The sequence below is a fragment of the Protopterus annectens genome, chromosome 6.part1 (genome assembly GCF_019279795.1).
Source record: "Protopterus annectens isolate FY-2018-M chromosome 6.part1, PAN1.0, whole genome shotgun sequence".
Lineage (NCBI taxonomy): Eukaryota > Metazoa > Chordata > Ceratodontiformes > Protopteridae > Protopterus > Protopterus annectens.
Window position 1 is genome coordinate 312,641,857 of NC_056738.1, and position 15,000 is coordinate 312,656,856.

Below are 15,000 nucleotides of genomic sequence, written 5' to 3' on the forward strand. Positions count from 1 at the left end.
GGCCTAAGTAAGCCTAGCCAACAAAGTTCCCTGGCTTACGCCAACCCAAGAAAGTTAATTTCCCGTGCCCCTGTCGAGCAGAGCCACAGAAGTGATCCCCGGGTTGTATTGCCTATTTCCCATCCACTCATCAAGATTTTTTTTGAAGAGTGTTAATGAGGAACTTTGCTTGACATAGATGGGTAACTTGTTCCAGAGTATGGGAAGTCTCTGGGACAGGAATCTATCCTTCCAGCATGTCCTGTTTATTATGGTGACAAGATTTAGGTCCCTAGAGCATGTAGCTCGGAGGGATTGGTATTTCTTTAGGTGTAGCATGTCCAACAGCTCTAGGTTTGACATAGCTTTATATGTTAGGCAAAGATCACCTTGGAGTAGGCGATATGCTACAGAGTAAAGCTGGAGTTTTTTGAGGCAGTCAGTGTAGGGTGTCTGTTTGAGGCCAGTATTCCTCTTTGTGAGGTACTTCTGTGGCCTTTCCAGCTGCTGCAGATGTCTTGTGAGGTACATTCCAAAAGGGGCGTTGTACTCTATAATGGGTCTAATGAGTGTTGAGTAGAGGGGAACAATGACCTCTTTTTTCCTGGATTTGAACCCTTTTGTGATGAGGTGTTCCACAAAGAAGGATTTCCTGACTACTGTGGCAATGTGATTATCAAAGGAAAGACTACTGTTCACCTGGGTCCCAAGGTCTCTTATCACACATTCAGCATTAAGAAGACTGCCACCTATGTGGCAGTTCATGGGTACAGATTTTTTACCAAAGGGGATAACAATGCACTTTTTGGCACTGAGTTTGAGACCATGGCTCTGACACCAGGCATCTGTCTCAGTGAGGCCCTTCTGTAGGATGTCTACATCATTTGGGGACTTGACTATAGCTTGTAGTTTGCAGTCATCTGCAAACTACGTTATCCAAAGGCCTTCTGTGTTAGCCTGTACTTCAGAGAAGTATATACCAAACAGGAGAGGTCCCAGGACTGAACCCTGTGGTATTCCACTTGTCACTGGTTTGAAGTCAGATTTGGAGTCTGCAACTTTTACAGTGTGGGTTCTGTCAGTGAGCCAGTTGGCAACCCATCTTGTGATATAGGGATGTATACCTAGTTTAGTGAGTTTAGCTATAATTCCAGAATGGGGGATAGTGTTGAAAGCCTTGGCGAGGTCAAGATAGGCTGTGTGAACAACCTTACCCTCGTCTACGGCTTTGGTGACTGCCTCAAAGAAGTCGACCAGGTTCAGGAGGCATGATCAGCCTTTCACAAAGCCGAACTGGGTGGGGTCCAGAGTTTGGAGGTTTTCAATGTCTTTGTTTATGAATTCCATGATTATACATTCCATGGCCTTGCAGACCAGGCTCACCAGGCTAATAGGGCGATAGTTCCCAGGATCAGTGATGGCTCCCCTTTGTGAAGTGGGATAACTGTTGCTGTGCACCATTCATTGGGCAAAAAGCCTGACGTGAGGCTATGATCGAACATGGTGCTTAGGTGGGGAGCCAGTTCGTTCTGAAGTTCGTGTAAAACGCAGCCTGGGTTGTTATCCGGTCCCATGGATGCTGTGTTTTTGGCTTTAGAGAGTGCTGCTTTTAACTGTGTAGTTGTGATTACAGGGACTCTGCATTCTTCCTGTATAGTTATGGGCCATTTAGGGGGTGAGAGGGGGGGTAAAGTTAGCACTGAACCTGTCTGCCAGTATCTTGGCAATATCAGTCAGTTCTGTAATTTTTGTGCCATTGTGCTGTAACTCAAAGCAGATCTTGGGGTTGCCATTGAGATTCTTGACATAACTGTAGAATGCTTTGTGGTTGCCCTTAAAATTAGTGGTGATCTTGTTTTCATAGCTAGCTTTGGAGGATCTCATAAGGGATCTCAGCTTCTTACTGAGGCTGACCAGGGAGCTCCTCCACTCATGGGATTTTACTCTCTTTTGCAACAGTTTCTTCCTTCTGTTGTAGAGTTTGTTTATGGCAGGGGACCACCAGATTGGCTTCTTTTTTTTGGAGGATAGCATCTTGGTTCTGTTTGGCATAGCACGATTCATGCACTCATGTAAGTGCTTATAGAGTGCATTTGTGTAGGATTCAGCAGTCGTAACTGTATTGTCCACCTGCATGGGTGTCATGAAATTCGTCACTTCTGTCTTAAGAAGCATGAAGTTGGCTTTGGAGAAATTTTTTACCATGGTTTCCTTAATAGGGGGGTGGGGGCGGGATGTGGATATCTAGGGTGATTAGCTTATGGTTGGATCAGCCCACATTTTCCTCCTGTGCGACCTTGAGTAAGTCATTTCACCAGACATTGCTCCTGGGTCATCCCTTTAAAGAGAGTGTGTCCAGTGGGCCTACCTCGTAAATAAATAGGATGATATACATATATATATATATATATATATATATATATATATATATGTATATGTATGTACACAACACACACACACACACAAACACACACATATATATATATTTATATACATGTATGTATGTGTGTGTGTGTGTGTGCACGCACGCGCCCGTGTGTGTGTGTGTGTGTGTGTGTGTGTGTGTGTATAACAAGATTATGGATAAAAAAGGTCCGTAGTTATGTTTTAGCCTTTTGTTATATGCATATGACCTTCTCCTGTTCTCTTGGTATCATTTAGTCTACCATTCATTACCATTCATTCCTTTCACAATTTTATTTTATTTTTAGTACTGGCAAACTCAGAAAGGAAGTAGTTTATTTATAATTACATCATTTCTATTATATTGACCTGACATTTAATTTGCACAGCTATGAATCTGCCATCTCAGCTATGCAAGCTCTTATTCATTAATCCTGAATCAGCAAGTTATTTCATCCTCCTGTACTGTAACCATTCTAGAATGATCTTTCTTATTTTGTTTTGTTCATCTGTCATTTATATGCATTTTTGTGCTATTATTTCTGTGAGCCTGTATGTTGTGGCATTTCCATTTTTATGACTTACGCTTCTGAATGCATTATGTGAACTCTTAAGTCCTTTCACTTCCATAACAATGGAAAGTATGACACTAACTCTGTTCCAAATAAAAGTGATTGGGTTCAGTGCAATACAGGGCTTGTGAAAATCGCTGCAGTGCAAGTGCATTATAATACAATGCAGCTCATTACTGAATAGTAGTATATAGCACTCGGTAGCATTACAATGTACAGAAGAGTACAGTGCAATTTAATGCATGAGAACCAAAGCAGTAAAAACAGCATTATTCATTAAACAGAGACCACCTGCATGGGGTTTATGGGGGGATTCCTCAATAACTCTTAAGGCTGTCTTTTTTGAAATTCAAAAACATTTTTGAAATTGTTTCTCATACAAACAGTTAACGATCTAACTGCTGTGGTGGTGGTGCTGCGGTAGCGTTGTCGCCTCATAGCAAGACGTCCTGTTCGATTCTCAGCTAGAGCGTCTTCTGTGTGGAGGCATACGTGAATGGGGTGTGCCTTCATTGAAGGTTGTGCGTCAGGGCTGGTAACCCAGTATGTAAAAATCCACTACCAATCATTAGCGGACCGGAGTTCCGCTGTGGCGACCCCTAACCGGGAAAAGCTGAAAGACACACAAACAAACAAACAGTTAACGATCTCACAACATATATCCACATTGCACCGCTTGTTGACATTGAAAAGCATACCTCTGACTGATCTAGCCCTAAACATAAAAAACAAACTATTAAAAGGCTTTTAAAAATCCTAATTGAGGAGTATTATTTTGGTTTGTGCAGCAGTTTGAATTATTAAAACTCTCTTTAACTATTATTTTACTTAATAATTATTGTCTCTTGAATAAGGCTAGCATGCCAAGAAAATAACAGCTTTAACTCTTATAAGGTGGTAGCTATCCTGTTAGGTGCAACAGTTGGAGCTTTAGTAAATATGATGGCTATATTAATATCCAAGCATAAAGATATTGTACTTAGGTGCAACATGTAGTTTATATAGCATAAAAAAACTTTCTTCTATAATCATACTTTATGGACAAATATCTTTTAGATATTTAACTACAATGCCAGGGTAATGTTTGTAGTAATGAGCTTTGACCTGCAAAACTAGACTAGCGCCCTTAATCTCCACTTGTGATGTTGTGTAATTCTGAACTGGTCGCTTAACCTGTAACTGTGTTGGCAGCTTTCTGCTGTAAAGTACACAAATGAACTTAATGAGCCCTCCCTGACTGCAAAAAAAAATCCCTACTACAAAATAAAAGAGAAAAAAAGCAGTACATGTCCCTGAAATGGGATATATTTTGTCTGAGATTTGATATATAATGCTTATTTTGCAAATATTACCACTTCACTTGTGTTAAGAGTAGAGATAATGTCCCCAGGATTATCAGGTGATATTCAGAAACCTGTGCAAGTCACAATGACCCTTAGCATTGTAATATATAAAGCGTGAGTACCACCTTAAGAGTAAGTGGAACCCTTTCCGCCATGCTGGATGTCCCATTGTGCTTACTGCGTCGACAGTTGCTGTCATGCTAGTGAACAGAATGGAAGTATCCAGCAGTCACTCCTGTGCATCTTGTCTTTTGCCACCAGATAGTATATTTAAGGTAGATATGTAACAACCCAAATGTGACATGCTGTCAGAGCAGGACCAAGCAGTATTTGTGGAACTGATTGCAGTGGTCAGGGCAAGAAAGCCGAATAGTCCCTTCAAAGGGCAAGAAAGCCGAATAGTCCCTTCAAAGGGCTGTAAGGTAATCATTCACTTCTGTTACCAACGGTGGGCTGAAACTGATGAAAATAAATTAAATAACTAAAGAATCTATCATTACACCACCAGATGAATTTCAAAATTTCAAATAAATAAATCCTGTAGATAAAATGATTAAAAAAGGAAAATTCAAGGTAGAGGCAAAATGAATAACATAGTAAAAAGAAATGGTGCCCAAAGGGTGAGACATTTCTGATGATAAAACAAGCAGTTATGCTGAAAAATAACACAATTAACTAATGAATAAACCACAACACAACAGAATGATGCCATTACAAAATGCCTCCAACAAGCCAGACACTTATCTTTTAAGTACAGCAAAAATTAGCCTGTCCAGAAAACAAGGTACATTTAGCACTTTTCTTCAAGTACAGCTTTAATAATCTCATGGAATCAATCCTTGTTACACCAGAAATATTGGTTGTACAGAACAAAAGTAGCAGAAAAAAATGGGAACCACGATTGCAGAAATCTGATATCTTCAACTGGTATAGCAATGAAAAAAGAAGAGGTAGAAGCTCTTACTTTTTCACTTTGCTGTCGATTATAGGTTCATAGGTTGGTACTAGGCTATCAGTCCTAGGGCCTATATAAGCCTAGCCATAACAATTCCCTGGCTATTTTTTCCCACACTATTTACTTCCCTGGAAGTAATGTCATATGCAAATTTATTACATTTAATCTTCTAAAGTGTAACAGGCTGACTTGACTGCTGTTAAGCAATTCTATGATCCTAAGAAAAAACTTGTCATACGTGTTGCTTATTTTCAAGAGAACTCAAGGGTTGCAAGATAATGTTAATGACTATTTAAATGAAGTGAGATACAGAACTGTGAATTTTGAGAGATTCATTAATTGCTGAAAGATAGAAATGTGCGGGGCATAAACAATGACGAAGGGCCTGGTATATGTCATCAGGTTGCAATACTGACAGATTTACAGCATGTTTCACAAAAATAATGACAAAGGTATAATGTTTTGTCATGAAATACCAGACAGGCCTTGGAGCAAAGTAGACATCAGTTCAAGGACAATCAGTATGTCATTCGTATTGACAAGGTATTCTGAAATTAAAAAAGCTATGTAATGAATCATCATATTCAATCACAGTGCTTCTTAAAGCAATTTTTTCACGTCATATGGCACCAAGCCTCATTATGTCTGGCAACAGCCCACAATTTGCAAGTCAGTCATTTATTTCAGTTTCACAAGAATGAGGATTATAACACATAACAACCAGACTGAGATACCCCCAATCAAAGCAGGCAAGTAGAAATGGTTGTACAAACTGTCAGAAATAATGAAAATATTCAATGTTCCAATTCCAGATCATATCTCAGTTTCTCAAGTGCCTCGCTTATGGTCTATCTTAGCTATTGCCAGAAAGGTCATTACGATTAATTGTTAAAAACAAGAACATCCTCTCTTTTTTGGAATTTATTTGTCTAGCAAAGATTGTATGTAATAAAAAATTATAAACTTTATACAATAACACTACAAATATTACTCATAAGAAGTTATCTTGGTTAAAACTTAAAGATCTTTTAGAAAGTATTAGTGTTAATGACTGAGATGAATATTTGTTATGGACTTTATATATAGTTTTGTTAGTATATTTATCTGGCGATTGAATTTGTTAATATTGTTCTTGTCTATGAAAATCTAATAAAACATTTAAAAAAATGAAAAAAGAGTTGCCACCTTAAAGCAAGATTGCTATCTGTATTTGTTTGAATACAAAAATATTCCATTACAACTAACTGGGTTGCCACCTTCTTGTTCGTTGATGGGGAAAAATTACTAAATATAAAACCAACCTGGTAAAAGAGCTCAACTAAACGCTATTATGACAAAATGTCCAGTGTATTGTCTATACTTAAACCCATGGAAAGTGTTGAAATCCAAAACCATCATGGCACACACTCAAACCAGCAGTAAGCTCTTGTCATTCTACAGACATACTACGGAATCCTACTAAAGATGAGCAGTTTCTTTGATCACTGTAAGACATCTGCACAAGACAGGACTGTTTTCAGCTCAGATCTGTGAATTACCAGTGGCATTACCTAACATGCTGTGTCTACACCAGGCGGTGACACCTGTATCTATCTGTGAGACTATTTATAATTAACAGAACTATTCTGATTATGGTATTATTCTGTGTAGTATAACTTCTGATCTCACTAATATAACTATTTACCAGTCTGTGAGACAGCATTATCTGGTATCCTCAGTACATACTAGGACTTCTAATCATGACCCTAAAGGTTTGAGATGTGAAAGGCTATTAAGATGCTTAAAATTTGGAAAAACTATGCTACTTGCTATGAGAACAAAGACTAATAGTTACAAATGCAGTACGTAACAGTACATATCATTAGGGTCGGCAAAGGGTGCAGTTGCTTAGGCAGAAAGTATTGGGGTACAGTTGTCACATCTTAATCAGTCTTCAGTGCAATAGCGGCATTTAAATACCGACATTGCATTTGTTTTATGAACTGACTCATTTTAGAGCTCAGTGTGTGGCATAAACTGTAGCAGTTGTTTATGGAATAGTGTAAGTTAATGGAAGACTGAATTGGAAAGAAAAATAGCTACATCATATTCTCTTTTTTGGTTCCCTATTAGAAGACCGAAGATGCATTCTTTTAAATGCGTCTTGGTCGAACTCAAAAGCCTGAAATGGCAAAATATCAAAGTGGCTTTTAAGCAAATTCTTTCCCTGGGAAAGAATTTGCTTGGCCACTTCGTTACTTTGCCATTTTCGGCACTGTAGTGTGGTCTCAGAGTTGGTATATTTAAGTAGGGGGGGTGTGGGGCACAACCCCCCACATTGGGGGGGAGGGGCAACACCCCCCACTTAATGTAATGTTTAAAGTGGTTTTTTTTTTTCGGAACAGTGATTTTTTTTTTCCGTAGGAAAAAAATCACTGTTCTGACAGTTCGAAATTATAAGCTATCGCTTACATAGGGTTGATTAATCACCGTTCGCTTTTTTAAGTATTCGTCGATCTAATATAGACCCTCTTTTTTTGGGGGGGGGGTCATTACTTATAATTCATGTTTTATCCTTGCTGTGGTTTTAGTGACAAAAGTCGGATGGGATGTTTATATGCTAGGAGGCCTTGCTTTCACATGCTAAGCTGAAATAACTTATTTGTTTTTGTAGACCTTTGAATTGCTTATAGTGTGTGTTTCCAAAAATGATAAACACTTAACTTCTTTCTTGTAAATGGTGTTTTATAAGTCTTCAATATAATGAATATACAACAGAAAGTTTAAGTGGTGTTTCCCAAATCCCAGACACCTTCTACCTTCTAACTGTACTGTAGCCTTTGGGACTTTGTCCTGTAGGCTGCAGTGGAAAAAAAGCAACAAACCTTACTTTGAAAAAAAAGGATGGATTGGTAGAAGGCAGGCAGTACAGTATATGGAGATAAGTGGTTGAAATATCTATAAAGACTTATTCTCCAGATATTCCATTTGTTTTTAATATCTATAAAGTATATTTTTGGCAGACAGGTTTTCACCAATTCTGTTTGCCATCACCAGGGCATTTGGTATTTGTATAAGACTCATAGATCCTACTGCTATTCTAAAACTGAAATTCTAAGATGAATTGTACAAGGGTACTAGTCTGAGAGCAGATGTGTAATAGCTGTGCCATCCAGTGACATAATAAAGATGCATAACATTTTTGAGATAGTGAGCCAAGTTCTGATGTGGACTTGGAAAGCTAACCATAACAATGCCAGACTTGTGGTTGGATGCCAGTCATGGTATAGACTAGCCTAGGAGCTAGTTCTCTCAACTGCTTCTCATTTTCAATGACAGCTCCGATTTTAGATTAGAATGTTATTTTTTGCTTCTAAAATTAGCGATTCAGAGCTGGAACAGTAGGGGTAACAGTAATATAAACTGCAGTCTTATTTTTCATAAAAAATGCACATTGATACAAACAACAGAGCTAAAGTTGTATAGTACTAATATTTAAAAAGTATCAGTGAATTTAGGCTTTTTTCTCCAATTATTTCTCGCTCAACTTAAGACACAAAGTCAGAATTTGTATGAGGCGAAAGATAGCAGATGAAGAAGCAAATAGCAATCTCTTAAGTGGATCTTTGCAGCCTACTTCCTTATTCTGTCATAGGCAGTATCATCCTATACCACACTGCTGAGTTCAAGATCACTGGAGATAATGCACAGCAGTGCAGAGTTACAGAAACTGGTAGGAATGCATTGCTATGTTATTCAGTTTGTGTTTAAACGGTGCATCCCACCACCTGCATACCTGTTGGTATACTTACTAGTACAGAAGACAATAGTAAAGCTAGAAGGGCATGCAGTTCAAATGTTTTATAGCATTATTATAAAGCAAGGCTTGATTGCACAATATATATCAGCTTTGAAATCAGAAGGACAATCCAAAGCATTAGTATGAGATCACTGCCATATAATGTGCATGGCTGTTATGCTACTGTTTGAGTTAAGATGGTATTTTATGAGGAATTCACAAAGGTGCAATTCAGCAACAGATAATTTTATCTACATTACTGTATGTGAACTACAAAACATTGACCCTTGATTGAATCTCCTGTAATTACTAGTTCACTCCACTTGTTAATTCTGACGTTATCCCTGCAGCATAATGAATACAATGTAGAACATATTTAGTAAAATGTGAATCGCGGTTTTCACCATAATAAAGGGAAACCTTATATGTGAACTAACTGCACAGAAAGGAATATTAGTGTTCAGTACTGAGTACCCTCTACCGTCCCATCCATCAAGCACTGTGTACTTAATTTTAGTTTATTGCTTGAGGGCAAGATTCCTTCAGATAACATATATAGTTCAAGATAAATCTAAAAAGTGAACAAACAAACAAAAAAATGTGCAGTCCTTCATGCTACCCACATAATCCATGCATCTGATGTTGTGGTTGCTTAGTATTTTTCTTGCATTCCTATCATAGCATATACCGCACAATGCTGGACTGAGTGTGCTAATCTGAAAATAAAATATGGACCAACATGCAAGTACTTCTTCAGTCATGAGTGCAAGGAGTCAATCACCAGTGTTTCTTAGACCCAGGCTGAATCTTTCTGGGCATCAAATGTGCTGGAAATGGAAAGATTTTATGAATTCTACAAACAGATCAAATTGCATTTCTCCTGTAATGTCAAGGCTGTATATTTCTTACCATTTTTTTCTCCTCACATAACTAGCAAAAATCTCAAAATTGTTAGTAATGTTTGCACCACATATTTATCCTTTTAAATGATAAATTAGTAGTTACATGACATTTTGCTTAAGTGTTTCTTATATATCTATTAGTAATAGGGGTGTGATATTGAAGGTTAGCATAATATTTTGATTTATAGTTACAGTACTGCATCAGTCTGCATCTACTTGTCTGATGTGATGGTTAACACTGCCAGTCCTTCATTGTGGTAATAACAGCAATAATCCACAAAAAAGACTAAAACTTTGACTTTTACATGACAATAACTTTTATTTCACCTGCTGTCTTACAGTGATAAAATGGTTGGAGGTCTACAATCGCAGTTTTTGCCAGCCGAGAGATGTAATTGTAGACATCAATGCGGAGTACCCAGAAGAGGTGGAGTACATTTTCATGCCATCTTGTGTCGTGCTGAAGAGGTGTGCGGGCTGCTGTGTAGATGAAGAGCTGGAGTGTGTCCCTGTGAGAACTCAGACTGTCATTATGCAGGTATATGCTTCATCAAATTGTTGGACGGGCAGCAATATTCTGATAAGCAAATTTCATCCAAAATTGTTTTCAAGCAATCCACATGAGAAGGCAAGAAAGAAAAATAAATTAGCACTGCAGTACAGGAAGAGGAGAGTTGTTGCATATCAAAATATGGGTTTGATTCAGGCATCCGTGTGTGCATAACCAGTTTGATTCAGCACTCTGTTATACCACGTTTTATCACCTTATTGTTGCTTCTCCCACAAGATTGAACAAGTTTCACTGCAAATTTTAGTTCTACATAAAGTGGACATCAGTCAATTAAATGTGGCACATTGGATTTGATTTCATGCTGACATTTTTGAAGTCTTTATACTATTGTTTTCCAGTTTTAATTTTGCTGTGACATTTGGAAACTCGTAGACGGTAGTACTTATTCCATTGAGGACAAGAGGAACAAAAAATCCATGCAAACAAATAGGTAAACAATCTCTATAAACTAGGGTCTGTTTCATTGCTGACAGTTTGCTATCCTATCATTTCCCCTGAAAGGCAGCATGTAGTAATTTTTAGCTCATTTCTAAGTCAGAGGATCAGAATTAAACCCTTAACAATAGAGTTGTTAGGTGTTACCTTAAGGACATTAGATTAGTGTTCACACTGTACTTATGAGTGATGTATGCCAAATGTTGATGGCAACATTTACCTTCTGTTGTACCTTTTCAACATTTTGGATAGCACCTTGACTCATGATTCAAATACTTTTTGATTCTCCAACTGTGGATGCTTTTATTGTCAAAATATTTGCTAGTTAGGAAATAAATATTGTCCCACCTTCTGTGATGCTAAGTGTAACAGCTCAGCCCTATCTTGTTTTATCACTCTAAGTGTGCAAATATGACATAAAATAATGGCTACATTACATCAGATAGCCAGTAAATTAATAAATAAAACTGGGTTTACTCTGCATTTGTTAAATCAGCAGTGAGCAAAAGAAGAACAAATAAATAAACGCACAAGTAAAATTCCTATGTAAAACACACTTTTCTTTCAAGTCATCCCTTTCTAAACCAGTGTACAGTACATTTCTGTACATTTTCCCATTGGGTGCCTTGCTTATCTTCGGAATCCCCTGTGACCTCAAATTCACAATGAGTATATTTGGAAAGACAGGCTTTCCTGGAGAATTATACTTCTGAACAGAATTAATGGTAGAGTTATTTGTGTCTTGCCTGCTTGTGTTAAGGTACAGTAGCTCCTTGGAATTGGATTCACCACTGATCTGATGAGCCTGGTCTGCAAGGCCATGGAATGTATCATCATGGAACTCATAAACAAAGACATTGGTAACCTCCAAACTCTGGACCCCACCCAGTTCGGGTTTGTGAAAGGCAGATCATGCCTTCTGAACCTGATCAACTTCTTTGAGGCAGTCACCAAAGCCGTAGATGAGGGTAAGGTAGTTCACACAGCCTGTCTTGACCTCGCCAAGGCTTTTGACACCTTCTCCCATTCTGGAATTATAGCTAAACTCACTAAACTAGGTATAAATCCCTACATCACAAGATGGGTTGCCAACTGTCTCACTGACAGAACCCACACTGTAAAAGTTGCAGAATCCAAATCTGACTTCAAACCAGTGACAAGTGGAGTACCACAGGACTTAGTTCTGGGACCTCTCCTGGTTGGTATCTACTTCTCTGAAGTACAGGCTAACACAGAAGGCCTCTGGCTAATGAAGTTCGCAGATGACTGCAAACTAAGAGCCATAGTCGATTCCCCAAATGATGTGGACATCCTGCAGAAGGGTCTCACTGAGACAGACACCTGGTGTCAGAGGCATGGCCTCAAGCTCAATGCCAAAAAGTACATTGTCATCCCCTCTGGTAAAAACTCTGTACCCATGAATTACCACATAAATGGCAGTCTACTTAACGACAAATGTGTGATAAGAGACCTTGGGACCCACCCAGGTGGACAGTAGTCTCTCCTTTGATAAGCACATCACCACAGTAGTCAGGAAATCCTTCTATGTGGCACACCTCATCACAAAAGGGTCATTGTTCCCCTCTACTCGACACTCATTAGATCCATTATAGACTACAATGCCCCTTTTGGAATGTACCTCACAAGACATCTGCAGCAGCTGGAAAGACCACAGAAGTACCTCACAAAGAGGATTACTGGCCTCAAACAGATGCCCTACACTGACCGTTTCAAAAAACTCCAGCTTTACTCTGTACCATATCGCCTACTCTGAGGAGATCTCTGTCTAACATATAAAGCTATGTTAAACCCAAAGCTGATGGACACGCTACACCTAAAGAAATCCCAATCTCTCCATGCTACATGCTCTAGGGACCTAAACCTTGTCAACACAATAAACAGGACATGCTGGAAGGATAGGTTCTTTTCTCAGGGACTTCCTATACTCTGGAACAAGCTACCCATCTATGTCAAGCAAAGCTCCTCATTAGCACTCTTCAAGAAAAATCTTGATGAGTGGATGGGAAATAGGAAATACACCCCGGGGATCACTTTTGTGGCTCAGGGGCACAGAAAATTAACTTTCTTGGGTGGCGTAAGCCAGGGAACCTTGTTGGCTAGGCTTACTTAGGTCTTGGGCTGATAGCCTAGTACCTACCTATGAACCTATGATTCCATAGACACACAGAAACTCTTATAGAATCTAGCTTTTTTTTCCTCAGATATATTTTTATTTTTTTAAATTAAAGAATTTATCTTGTTGTCTAGATAATTACATTGCATTTATGACCTTTATATAATAATTGCTGCTGGTTCCATTTGACATTTTTAGGCCATTCATCATGATAGGTGTCTGGGTAGACCTTTTGTAAGAGTAAAATCCTAATAAAAGAAAGTAACGTTTCTTCTTTCCAAGCACAAATGAGCTTTTTATGCTGTTGGGCTTAGCATTTTCAGCAGCCTGTTATGTAGTTTGGTGCAAAGGCCAAAGTGTAGCACTTCCAGTTTCAATCAAAATATCTTTTCAGTAGTTTTATATCTTATTTTGAGAAAACTTTGCATTCTTGTAGAAATAAAGAGTGAAGTATATTTACCTTGACAATCGTATTTCAGACTCCCATGATCTATTTTCCCATCTGCTTTTCATGTACATTGGTAGTATTTAAATCTCAGTGCCTTGTCTTACCAACATTTATAGGTATGCCAAGCCTCCAGGGCAAGAACAGTCTGTTCCATTTGAACAGCACATGATAAGTTCAGAATTTACCTGCAGCATTTGAGCTGGTGTGTGCTGTGAATTTTGTTTCAGAGCTGATGTTTTTAAAAAGCAGATTTTTTTCTTCAGGAATTTTCAAATGTTATATGGGTAGGAATAATCCATAAACATTACCAATTATAAAAATTATTTGTGATAATCAGATGTTGTCAAATTTTAATTACACAGCGAAAGTATTTCAGATGTCATCCATTCACATTATTAGACACACACAAAAGTAAGAAATGTATTAAGAAGGTCATATTGTGCTGATTGGTTGTTTCTTTAGTTTATATAGCTTTAGGAGGTATGTGATACTAGGTTACTTCCTTGACATATGCGTGTAAATGTTGCAAGTTATTTAAAGTTCTTAGGTTAGTACTAGGCTAACTGCTATTTTGGGCATTTTAAGCCTAGCCAATTGCCCATTATGAGAATGAAACGCTGCACCTTGTGTCTGGAAGGCAAACACCTTAACCATTATGCCAATCTCCAAACCCTGCTACTGGAGGAAGTATGCTTGTTGGTCTAAAAAAGCATTTGCAGTGTTCACAGACCAAAGGACTCAGCTGTAGTTGGCCTTAATTATTAGAAAGTCCAAGATCTCAAAAAGGTAGCAGTGGCTTTGGTGCTGGTCCCGTATTCTTATTCTCTCTCTCTCTCTCTCTCTCTCTCTTTCGCTCTCTGCACTACTGCAGTTAAATTTTCTCTAGAGCAATTATAGAGACTGTACTTAACTGCAGACCTAGGTCTTCTTATAGGCAAGAAAGCAGTAGCATCCTGCTTCAGAGAAAAAGATGACATGTTGCCAGAGATTGGGTTTCCTTTCTAACCACTATTCTGCATTATCTGCAAGTAGAGCTACGGTAGTGCAGCGGTAGCATTGTTGCCGCACAGCAAGAGGTTCTCTGGTTCAGTTCTCAGCTGGAGTGCCTTCTGTGTGGAGTCTGCATGTCCTCCCCGTGTTCAAAAGACATGTGTGAATGGGTGTGCCTTTGCTGAAGGCTGGGCAGCAGGCTGGCAATGTGGCACCATAAAAATCTACTGCCAATCATTAGCAGACTGGAGTTCTGCTGTGGTGACCCCTAACTGGGAAAAGCCAAAAAGACCAACAACAGTAAGTGAAGATAGCAACTTGTCTATCCCTGTTAATTCTTCCTTCTTTCTCACCACATACCAGTCTAATTCTAGAACTTACTCCATTTTCTCCATGAGGGCAATTAACATATTTTCTCTAGTATAACTCAAATGCTTGTCTCTAGATGTTTTTAGTACTAGGCTGAATAAATAAAAATCAGAGACATTTA

The 15,000-nt window shown here is 38.5% G+C and overlaps 1 protein-coding gene across 2 annotated transcripts in view; it reads left to right on the top strand.

Moving 5' to 3' along the window:
• Positions 1-15,000, top strand: part of VEGFB (vascular endothelial growth factor B) — a 299,457-nt gene that overhangs the window by 173,367 nt on the left and 111,090 nt on the right. For both annotated transcript variants that reach the window (XM_044075732.1, XM_044075733.1), the window contains exon 3: positions 10,274-10,470. In XM_044075732.1, the coding sequence (XP_043931667.1) occupies positions 10,274-10,470 (197 nt within the window). The remainder of the gene's footprint in view (positions 1-10,273; positions 10,471-15,000) is intronic.